General features: G+C 40.4%; 1 protein-coding gene across 1 annotated transcript; it reads left to right on the top strand.

The window, feature by feature from the left end:
- Positions 1-10,710: 10,710 nt before the first annotated feature.
- Positions 10,711-12,469, top strand: LOC308077024 (beta-1,4-galactosyltransferase 1-like; the record flags this gene model as incomplete). Its single annotated transcript, XM_080417552.1, has 2 exons — positions 10,711-10,800; positions 11,804-12,469. 2 exons carry the CDS (start codon positions 10,711-10,713, stop codon positions 12,467-12,469), a joined length of 756 nt encoding a protein of 251 aa, XP_080273678.1.
- Between the last annotated feature and the right edge of the window lie 362 nt (positions 12,470-12,831).

Genomic DNA, 12,831 nt, shown 5'->3' with positions numbered 1-12,831 from the left:
GGCACTCCGTGGATTGGTTTATGACTGCCCAGATCAATGGGCCAATCAGAGAGCTGCAATGCTGATAAGAAGTGCAAACACCTGTGTTCCTGTGTGGTTCTGTCTGGTTGACCACATTTTGGGTTTGTTGTGAACGCCTGTGGTTGTGGTCTCTGACTCAGATATTGTTATAGTCTTCAAAGACTCAGATTTGATCTTGTATATTAAGTGCATTTCAATGTAGTTTTGTTTGTGTGTGTGTATATGGGGTGTCTAATCTAGATTACCAACCTGTGGGCTGTGAGGATATTGCAAGTGGACCCCAAATAACTGGCAAAACGTTTTATTGATAATATAACAATTAAAACAAATAATACAAAAAAAGTCATGGTATTTTTTTTCTTTCATTTCATTGCGATAAATAGGAACTTTAAGTATGCTACGTTAGTTCCATTGTTCCAAGCCGTAACATAATCGATTGATCATTAAAATAAACGATAAAAAAATTAAAAAATAGATCCATCTGACCACTTAACACGGCAGACGATTTCTGGTAAGGATACAAAATGTATCCAATCAGGAGAGAGAACTCATACAGGATCAACAAGTGAATTTAGAAGTGATAAAACGTCCTATATTTCAAAAGAAGTGCCGAAAGAAATTTGGCACTGATTGTTCCAGTGGTTTGTGAGATTATCCCTAGACAGACAGACAGACAGACAGACAGATATCGTCACCTTCTTAAACTAATGGCCTACGTCATGTTTTGAGGAAAATTATATTTTTGTCTATAAGTCAGCTCCTCATGACACTGGCCACCTCTGGTAAAGTCACCTATCTCTTAATTGAAAAGGATCATGCTGTTCCCTCCCCTTTTAGTATAATGGCCTATCTCCATAGTGTGACTTGGGCCAAAATAGGCTTTTTTTTGGCCTAAGTCACATGTTTTTGTGACTTAGGCCAAAAAAATGGCCAAAGTCTGGAAAGAATCTGTACATCATTTGGCCTAAGTCAGGTTTAATCCTATTTAAACCTATTTAAATCTCTTTACGTTACATAACTGACAGACAGTCATAATTTGTTATAAACGTTTTGGGTGAAATGATTAAGAAATATCATATAGTTTTGTTTTGGATCACTTAATTTTCTTCTGAAAAAAACGTACCTACATTAGTTTAAGAATGTGACGATATGTAGACATCTTGCCTCTTACAGAACCATGCCGTCAAAGTCAAAGTTTTGATAAATATAAAGTGAGTAACGTGTGCTGAGGTGGGCTTTTCCTGGTTATACATTTGTCTCAGCGAGCATTTTATTTGGTGGAACAGAAGAAGTAGAGGAAGAAGGGGAGGAGACGGTAAAAGAAGTTGAATTCCTTCTCCGTCTTCAAACCAAAGTAGCATGCCATCTTCTAGAGTCACCAGATCAGGTTTCTCTGCAAACAGTAATCCCAGTGTGCCCAAATGTATGTGGTTTCAGTCTTGATCCAAAAACAGAATGCATTTTTCTCTCAGAACACACACAGTCAGACACACACACAGTCAGACACACGCACACACGCACGCACGCACACAAACACGAACACACACACGAACACACACACACACACACACACACACACACACACACACACACGAACACACACACACACATGCACAGAGGGATAGAAAGAGCGAGAGAGCGAGCAAGGGTTCCTCATTCTCATAAGGCTTAGTCATGGTCTGCCTCTTTGACCTCAGACAGAGAGAGACAGAGGAAAAAGAGAGTTCCCCCTCCCATCTAACACTTTAAAGCATATATGCCATTAACCTACTCCTTCGTCATTATACAACAGCATCCCCTAGTGGTGACAAAACCACACACTTGGCATTGAGCAGTCTATTATAGCGATGGTTCTCAAACATGTTCAAGTGAAAGACCCCCACTGTGGTAATGCATTAGGCCACAGACCCCCATAACTCTGAGAGTGTACAAATATAGACTTGTTTTAAAACATAACAACAAGTGAGGCAAAACGTGCCAACGTTTACTAAGGTAGTAATGTTTGCTGCAAATTGATTGTGGACATTATGTCTCCAGATAGGAATGTATCCAATAAAGTCCTAAGACTTCTAATAGATTATGCATTAGGATCATGCTGCCATAGATCCCACCTCCCCACCTCCCCACCTCCACACACACACACACACACACACACACACACACACACACACACACACACACACACACACACACACACACACACACACACACACACACACACACACACACACACTCCTGTCTCTCTTCATTATTATGTCTGCCACACACAAATAAAGAAAAAGATACCCCTATATATTATCATTTTTTAAAGGGTAAAAAGTCATTTTCCATGGCTCTTATCGGGGCAACTCACAGACAGTTATGATTTAAACAAATAGGCTGGTACTTGCGGGTATGATGCAGCGCTGAGAACTTGAGTAAGAATTTGTTTGGAGGAGGGCCAATACCAACACATTATCCCTCCATAATCACGCATGACGAATATCTGAAACGGCAATGAAAACACAATCAAATCCCCAAGGCTAACATGATGAACCGTAGTCAATAATGATTTAAACAGGCCAAAACGGAGGGGAGTTAGGCTCATCTCCATCCAAGTCCTGGGAAAAAGTTGGGTGCCGTGGGAGATTGTTGCTTATTTTATAACCTCCCTCCCTCTTTAGCACGCGGCTTCAGGCCTGCAAATGTTCCCATGTGTTTTCCATTGACTCGTATGTTTGTAATGGCCGGGGTGTGAGGCGTGGGCTAAATATATCACAACTTGATAGAACATGTTATTGAAAATAGAACAAAGGACAATTAGAGAAGATTGGCCACATTTTGTCGATGGTTCACAGAATTAGACCAACAACATTTTGGTCACAGGTTTCACACATTAATCAATTAATCAATGTGTTTCTGGTAAAAAAAAAAATATGGACCACTTATTTTGCATGTCCGTCTGTGGGAAAATATATATATATAAATGTCCATCACAAGCTGTTGTTATACATCATATGTCTATTGTAGAGATCGCTGGCTTTTCAAAGGACAGTGTACTTAATGGGGACAGGAGATCAAGTTCTACCAGTTAAACTATGTTTTTTGTTCAGCCATCTTCAATAGTTGTGGTTCCATTAAGGTTTTGTTTTGTTTTATTTATTCGCACAATAAAAACAGTATAAACAACAAATAAAGTAACAATTATTAAAAGACAGAAATAAGTGCAGGTGAGAAAGGAAACCTGTATAGAGCTTTTACAAGATTCTCACCTAAAATAATAAACAAGTGGTAAGTTAAACATAGTCATCAAACAGAAGACACGACAAACAACAAGTACAGGTGAATGTGTGTGTGTGTGTGTGTGTGTGTGTGTGTGTGTGTGTGTGTGTGTGTGTGTGTGTGTGTGTGTGTGTGTGTGTGTGTGTGTGTGTGTGAGAGAGTGTGTGCATGCGTGCGCGTTCGCGTGTCTACACGTGTGTGCATCTGTATGCAGTAGTAGGGCTACATTATGGTAGAAGCAAGTGGAGAGGCTTGATTCATCAGGCTGACCCTCAATCTATGTTTAAAGTTACTGAGTGGAGATGAGGAGTTCGCAATAAGTATGTGTGTATTCCAGAACTGGCTATGAGTGAACAGGTATTCTATGTTTGGTTTGGTTTGATTAGATTAGATGTATTAGATGTTATTATAATTAAAAGAAAAACACGTTACATGCTTTTCACAGAAACCACAAGGATAAAAACACAACAAAGTCAGCAACTTAATTCCATTGTGGTCCTTGGTTTTATACAAACAAAACAGAAGAAAGTCTAATTGGTATGCCAATGGAACAATGGATTTTTCAAATCACAGGCCTGACAAGTCACATTGTCAGGCCTGTTTAGGCCTGTTCAGTCTGTTCTGTAGTTGTCTTGTATTTCTGTTACTCTGTTGATGCCCTTTTGCCTTGGTGTTCTGTATCTTATGTTGTAGTATTGTTCCAAGTGTCTCCTGTCTGCCTAGTTTCTGTTTACCTGCCTTGTCTAACCAGTCTTGTGATGTGTCAGTGTTTCCACCTGTGTCCTCTTAGTCCCCCATTCTATCCCAGTGTGGATTGTCAGTTGAGTTCACCTGTGTCCTGTTATCCCTGTCTAACCCCTGTGTTTGCACAGTGATCCTTGTCAGTTCTTAAGTTCCCTGTTGAGTAAATTTGTCCTGTGCTGTGTAGATAGATAGATAATTTTATTTCTGTGTCCTGCACTAAGACACCATTTTACGCTTACAGCATGTTTTACAATATATTCACATAATACATTCAATTACATCTCAGAATTATACAGAGTGTTCTGTCTTCTCTCCAAAGCTTGACAAATAAAATCTGCCACAACAAAAGCTCCTTTAACAAAGCATATCTCAAGCTTTTCATAATCATCTAACTCAAGGAAATCACCACAAATAGAAGACATCTTACTAACAAATACCTGTCTTATATCATCCTATTTAAAGCAATAAAACAAAAAGTGAACCTCATTTTCAATTTCTCCAAGTTCACAAAACAAACAGTTTCTCTCTTCCTCTGGAGTGGGATTAAACATGCCAGTCTCCAGAGTTATGTATCCTGTATTACCTGCCTTCGTTTTGCCCTTTTGGAAGATCTGTGTTTACTCTTTAAGTTCACCTGTTCTGCCTCCTGTCGCCTGCTTGTGGGTCCTCCGTACTCATTCCTGACACATGTCACAGGCATTGATTGAGATGCACTCAGTGTTGATCTGAAATCAGATTAGGCTAATCTGCAAAAACATTTCGGAGTTGAGGAAAATATGCAGAAAATAACTGAATTTGAGGTGAAATGCGAACACAAAAGTGTGGCAATTGCCATCCCTTGAGACCCCAAATGACACGCCTGAACTAGCATTAGCCTAGGAATATAAGATGGTGCACACCCGCACACACACACACACACACACACACACACACACACACACACACACACACACACACACACACACACACACACACACACACACACAGGAAGGAGTCTGGCATGGCGCTCCATATCATTCCGGAACCTGAAATCCACCTTCGACCACTCTCTCACACCTTCGACCACACACACACACACACACACAGTGAGGAGGAGGAGGCTGCACGCTAGAGCGCTCCCAATTGTTTGTTCGAAAAGTTTGGTAAAAGTCAAAACTTTGATTTAAATTTTTGATTTAACTCATTTACAATACTATAACATCAGTGCCGTGAGGCACTCGGTTTATGGACGCCGCCAGATCGTTAAGAAGTGGTGTTAAGAACGTGGATACAACAACCGCAGGCATGTCCAATAAAGACAATAAAGACAATGTTGCACAAGAGCTCAGAAAGCTTTCTCAAAAAATTGATGAGATGAATGTGAACATCAGAAAAGAGCTTAACAGCAAAGTGGATCAGCTGGAGTCAACTATCCAGAAAAACCAGGCCCAGGTTCTGGCCGAGCTAGCCAAACAAGGCAAAGAGATACGCACGCATATGGATCTGGAGATCGGGCGTTTGGAGGCAAGAATTGACACCCTGGAAAGAAATATAGAAGGGCCCGCCATCGCATCAAAGCCACGGTTTGATCCAGACGTATCGCTTGTCATCTCGGGTCTCCCAGAGGACGAGAATGAAGATCTCCAGCTGAAGGTGCTACGGCTCGTAAAGGGCCTCGACAGCGAGGCCGTACCTGTTGCGGTGGAGAGAATGCGGGGCCGTGGGAGAGGACCGGGGCTGGTGAAAGCCGAGTTCAGCTCCGTGGACGAGAAGGTCGCTATACTACGAAAAAAGCAGCAACTACGGGAGCAGGAGGAATTCGCTAAGGTGTATATACGATCGGCAAAATCTCATACTGACAGGTTGATGGAAATCAACTTCAAGACGCTTCTCCAGGAGCTCCCGGGAGGGACAGACTACTTTGTGTCTGGAAATGGACGTCTACGGAGAAGAGAGAAACGGCCGCGGGGTTCGGGGTTTGTTGAGACGGGTCAGCCTAGTCCGGAACGTACATGATGATCTATCCATCCCTTACCGGACACATTAACACTGGTTCACTGGAACATTAACGCCTGGACTGATCTGAACAGTAGGTTACGATCCACTGTATTAACATCTTTATCACCCGATTTAATTTCTTTAAATGAAACCCATTTATCTGGAGAGCAAACTATTTGTTTAGATGGGTATGTTTGGTATGGACATAATAGAAAGACACACGTCAAAGCACCAAGAGGATCAGGAGGTGTGGGGATATTGGTCAAATCATATCTTTTTAGTATATTTGAAATTGAAATTGTTGATAAAACAGTGGATGGGATTATAGGGATCCGCTTTACGCACAGACCCTCAGATTATAGTTTCGTTGTGTTTTCTTGTTATTTACCACCAGAAATGTCTCATTGGGGAAGAGACGCGTCATACTTTTTTGCTCATTTATTAAGCCAGATGTATTTATTTTCACACCTTGATGCTATGTATGTCTGTGGAGATGTCAATAGCCGAATCGGTGGACAACCAGACTATTTAAATGAAGTGGATAACATCCCCTTGCGTCACTCTATTGACGACTGTGTGAACCGACACGGCGAAGCCTTTTTAGAATTTCTACTTGACTCTAAAATGTGCGTACTAAACGGCCGTATAAACCCCCTTGAAGATAATTTCACGTCCATTTCAACGAAAGGAAGGGCTGTAGTTGATTATATAGCTGTACCATTTGACTGTCTGGGGACTTGCTTAGATTTTAAGGTGCTGTCCTCAACTACACTTATTTCAGACTGTCAATGTTTTGATTTAATTGGTGATCGGTGTCGTGCTCCAGACCACTCACTATTATTTTTAAAATTTTTCATACGGCCACAAGTTGGTAGTATTGATGAAATTAACCATGTTCCAAATAAAGAAGTGAGTAATACATTTAAACGTAAAATGTGCAGATGTGTACCAAATTCATTTTGTTCATCAAAAATGGAAAAATGTCTAAAAGAACAGGTCAATAAGATGCGGACAATGCAAAAAACACAGCATGAACTTGATAACTGGTATAGTGGAATCTGTGAACTTTTGTATGGGGAGTTGGGGAATAGCCAAAGGCAGGAGGGCCGGTCTAACTTTCAAAATAAAATTCATAGGCCAAATAAACCGTTTTGGAATGAAGAGTTAAATGGTTTGTGGAAGGCAATGCGTAAAGCAGAACATATTTACTTGAAATATAAAGGAGATAAGATTCAGAGAGAACATTATAGAGTTAATTTCAAGTTAAGTCAAAATATGTTTGATAAAAGGGTACGTTATTTTAAAAGGCAGTATAATAAAGGATATATTTTACATTTGGAAGAAACACACGCAGCCAATCCACAACGTTTCTGGGATCAGATAAATAAACTTGGTCCAAAAAGGCAGAAGAAAATACCATTAGAGGTGTATGGTGATGAAGGTCAATTAGTAACTGACATTCCAATGGTTTTAAATGAATGGGAAAGGTGCTTTAGGGATTTGTTTTCAGGGAACCAAGAGGGAGACTATTTTGATGCAGCATTTGCTGATAACATTTGTTTACTTAAATCCCAGCTAGAAAATCAATCACCTCACCCCACTCTTAATCATGGAAATGTTTTAAACAATGTTATTAATACTGAGGAGGTGAAAATAGCTATTGCTGCTCTGAAGGTGGGCAAAGCCTCAGGTTTTGACGAAATAACAAATGAAATACTCAAAAGTACCTGGTTCACAGAGGCACTCTATGTTTTATTTGATTTTTGTTTTGAAACTGGGACTATTCCTTCAGTTTGGTATAAATCTATTGTAAGTCCAATACCAAAATCGGCTAAAAATGACCCTAGAATACCCCTAAACTATCGAGGCATTAGTCTTTTGAGCACAGTATATAAAGTGTATACTTCGATTCTTAATTCCAGGCTTATGAACTACCTAGAAGAAAATAACCTTTTAGTAGAAGAACAGAATGGTTTTAGAAAGACTAGAGCCTGTATCGATCATGTATTTTCCATTACAACAGTAGTTAACAATAGAATCATGCAAAACAAGTCATCCTTTGCCTGTTATATCGACTTCCAAAAGGCTTTTGACTTTGTCAACCGAGATCTACTAGCTTATCGTCTTCTGGAAGAGGGTATACACGGAAAGTTTTACTGGGCCATACAATCTTTGTATAAAGCCCCCCAGGCATGTGTTAGAGTAAATGATTACTGTTCAGGGTGGTTCCCAACGCCATCTGGTGTCAAGCAAGGGGATTGTCTCTCCCCTACACTTTTTGCTATATTCATCAACAATCTGGCCAAGGAAGTCAAACAACTAGGATTGGGTTTACAGTATGATGGCAGTACCAAACTAGATATTTTGATGTATGCTGATGACATAATTATGGTAGCAGAAAATGAAAATGATTTACAGAAAATGTTGATGTGTACAGATAATTGGTGTAAAAAGTGGAAACTGACAGTTAATCATAGTAAGACCCAGATCATGCATTTTAGACAAGCTAGAGTAAAGAGGAGTGATTTCCAGTTTTATTTAGGGGAACAAAAACTACAGTATGTTGAGAATTACAAATACTTAGGTCTTAACTTGGATGAACATTTACATTTTGAATATGGTACATCAGTCTTGGCCGGATCTGCAAGCAGAGCTTTGGGTGGTATTATAGCAAAAACTAAACAGCTGGGTGATCTGGGATATGCTGCCTACTCCAAATTATTTCACACTTGTGTCTGCCCTGTCATGGACTATATGGCTGGGATATGGGGGTTAAACACAAATATGAAAGGACAAATGGTCCAGAATAGGGCTATACGGTATTTCCTTGGAGTACATAAATTTGCACCTGTATTGGCAATAACAGGAGACATGGGATGGGAGGCATGTGAAATCAGATGGAATGGCAGCATGGTAGCTTTATGGAATAGACTAATCAAAATGCCAGAGAATAGAGTTGCCAAGAAAATATTTAATTGGGATGTCTCGATAAAAGGTGCATGGGCAAGTACAGTAGAGGATATACTTCTGAGGGCTGGGTTGCTTAACCATTTTCAAAATAACAGCATTGCAAACATCTCTGTGGTGAAGGAGAAACTTTATGGTTTGTATCAGAGCAAATGGTCACAGGATATATTGTATAAACCAAAACTTAGAACATTTGTTATGTTAAAAAGCTGTTATGTTAAAGAAGAATATGTTAGTGCTCCATTGTCCAAAAGACAAAGATCTCTTTGTGCCCAACTCCGTTCTGGGATCCTGCCCCTGCACCTTGAGACTGGTAGGTATAGAGGAGTAGTGGAAGAGGAGAGGGTTTGTGTTTATTGTGATATTGCGGATATTGAGAGTGAGTTCCATTTTGTTTTTTATTGCCCTTTGTATCATGACCTGCGTCAAAAATTATTTAAGAGGTGTAGAAACCCAGATTTAATTTGGTTGGATGACGCACAGAGACTTATATGGATTTTTGAGCACAGGATATTTGCACTTGCGGAGTATCTGGAAGGGGCCTGGGACAGACGGGCAAAAAGAACATACCTGTGAAGTGTAATTTATTTTATTTTATTTTTGTTTTGTTTTGGGTGTTTGCCAAACGTTTTCCTTTGTGCAGTGTTCTATGAAGAGAACTTGATATTGTTTATTTATGTTTTGGTGTCTAATAATCCCGTAAGGGATGGGTCTTTTTGACAAGACACGAAAATAAAAAAATTCATTCATTCATTCATTCATTCATTCATTCATTCATTCACACACACACTGTGATTAGCAACGATCAGGGGATTGATCATACTGAGATAAATATTTATTCTAAAGATATAATAGTGACTACTTGAAAAGTAAAAAATCGCTGGCAGCAGATGATTTATTTAAGTATTTAATCAAGTGAAAAACAAACAAAATCCATGCTGCATGGACTGGTAAAGGGACCCTCTGCCCTTCTGCAAAGTTTCAAGAAAAAGCGACTGGGCGGTTATGCCAGAACTGTGAAAAACCAGCCAAAGAATACTGAAACTAACAGATACAACAGGGAAGTGGTTTTCAAGAGGTTTTCAATATTGTATTAGTGCCGATGTTAGATGCCATCACCTACTGTACATTTGTGTGAACAAATCCCTTCCCCATTCCTTCATTAATGAGCAGTTCTTTTGTCTGAGAGGGCCCCTCCTCTTTGGTCACCTTAGACTCGAAAGGTAGCTCAAGTGCTACATCAGTCACTGCCTGGCAATCCAGAGGAGAGTTTATTTGTCATGTTATTTCAACTAAGGAATTACCCCTTTACCTTTGGCATCTTCTTGTTCAACTGACACAGCTCGTGTAAAGACTGAGTGCATGATTACGGGACACAAAGATAATTATACTGTAGGAAGGACTATATTAACGCCTGTGTTTTTTGCGGAGCCCATAGTGCCCTGAATATTATATCAGAACTTGTTCAGAGTCCCGCGCCGGTCGGTGTCAGATTCCCTAGTCATAGGTGACTTGCCCGCGAAGTAGATCATATAGGCAGCAGAAGGCACAAAATCACATTATGACAGAAAAGGGTGCGCTGCTATTTCTTCTTTTGTCAAGTATAGTATGTTCCATTACTGGCTGCATTTGTCTGAATTGGTTACACTAATCAAGGAGAACACCATGATACCTTTGGCGTCATGTCCCATCACTGCTCCTCATCTACTGGGTCCACTTCACATACAGATAGACTGGAACATGACTTTAGAGACAGTATGGAATGAGTTGAATCCTGTTGTACAGGTGGGAGGAAGATACACACCGCCAGACTGCAATTCACTCCATAAGGTAGGTGAATGAATGGAGGGATGCATAACAAATTAGAGAAACAGATGAAAAACAAATATAAAGACAGACTGTAATTTATGATTGCAGCAGTTGAAATAAACAAACTTAATGAATAATAATATACACGTAGTCCTAAGGAATAATAATAATAATAATAAATACTAATAATAACTAGAAACAAAATGTCTAAGAAATTTTAAGCGGCGGAATCTCTGGAAGGAGACTGCACCGGTCATCAAATGATTGGCTTATACTTATAGGAATGTGACAAAACCAAAAAACAAATCCATGAATTCAACGCCCCATGGGGTGAGTAATCGATAGAAAAATAATAATTTTGGGGTGAACTATCACTAACATGACCACATGTATATGACTACATCTTGGAGAAAGTAAATGTGATGGTTTTGATTTGATTATTTTTGCATGAAATCTCATAACCCTGTTTTTCTGGGAAATGTTCTGTGGATGTTTGGTGCAAGATGCTCAAGATAGATGGCCTGAAAGGGTTATTATGCAACCATCTGAAAGGGAATATGCTCACTAATAAAGATTGTAGTAAGCAGATTTGTTACATTTGACTTGATTATTGTGCATGCAATCTCAAATATATATTTGATTGGATTTTGGTGTTTCGGGCATGAAGGGGTTAATATCTAAAATGCATTCATCATAATTCAAAAACATTGCACATATCCACTCGCATGGTAAACACTGTAGAAAGCAAATTTGATGGATTTAGATAAAGTATTTAGCATGAAACACCGTTTAGGCCATTAAGGGGTTAATAACTAAAAATGCCCAAGGGATATAGGCACCCTCTTGAATTCTTAAAAGGTAACCCCAAGCTACAAGAATCAGTGGAGAAAAAAACGTTCACAGACTAAACCAGGTTTCACTTCCTGACCATCCGTCCCTCAGCCTTGCTTTTCGTGTCTCTCATCACTGTCCTGTCTGAAAAAGAAAAATGAAGTATTTTTTTCCTCTCCTTTTTTTGTTCTAGGTGGCAATCATCATCCCATTCCGCAAACGGCATTCCCACCTGATCCACTGGCTTCGTTACCTCCATCCCATTCTGCAGCGGCAGCAGTTGGACTATGGAGTGTACGTCATCAACCAGGACGGTGAGGGAACGTTCAACAGGGCCAAACTATTAAACGTAGGCGTTGTCGAGGCGCTGAAGGAGTACGACTACAGCTGCTTCGTCTTCTCCGATGTGGATCTCATCCCTCTGGATGACCGTAACAGCTATGGTTGTTTTAGCGAGCCCAGGCACCTGGCTGTGGCTATGGACAAATTAAATTTCCAGATGCCCTATCCCACCTTCTTTGGAGGCGTCGCGTCCTTTTCCATAAAGCAGTATATGAAGATTAACGGCTTTCCAAACAACTACTGGGGCTGGGGCGCTGAGGACGACGACATCTACCAGAGAGTCATCCTGCGGAACATGGCTGTCTCTCGGCCAAGCTTGCTGATTGGGAAGTACAAAATGATCAAGCACTCTAGAGACGTGCACAATGAGGCCGGTCCCCAAAACGCTGGAATGCTCTCCAGGACTAAATGGACCATGGACACAGACGGGATCAACTCCCTCGCATACAATGTAACGAACGTTGAGAAGGAGAAACTCTATACTTTCATCACTGTGGACGTTGGGCATCCCAAATAGATGACATCCCACAAAAGATGATTAGGAAGTGGGCCAGTATCTATCAATAAATTCCAGGAATCTCTGTCTGTACGTCTGTCTATCCTACTCATATCTCTAGGACCATTTTTCAGATCGACTTCACACTAGGGATGTGTACTTCACACTAGGGAAGAAAGCGCAGTGTTGGGTGTGAAGTCAATCGGATGAGCAATTGTCCAGAACTGTCCCACTCCGAATGGGCACACGTAACTTGCCAATTGCTCATCGGATGGACTTCTCTTTTGGCAAGTGTGATATCGCTGAGAATGCAGCCAAGCCCCGAACAGGGGGAAATTGACTACTGTTTGTTGATTGGCTTAGGCCACATCTCTGATGAATCA

This window comes from Gymnoscopelus braueri (genome assembly GCF_963280865.1).
Source record: "Gymnoscopelus braueri genome assembly, chromosome: 21".
In the NCBI taxonomy this organism is placed as follows: domain Eukaryota; kingdom Metazoa; phylum Chordata; class Actinopteri; order Myctophiformes; family Myctophidae; genus Gymnoscopelus; species Gymnoscopelus braueri.
This window is presented reverse-complemented; position numbering and strand designations above follow the sequence as displayed.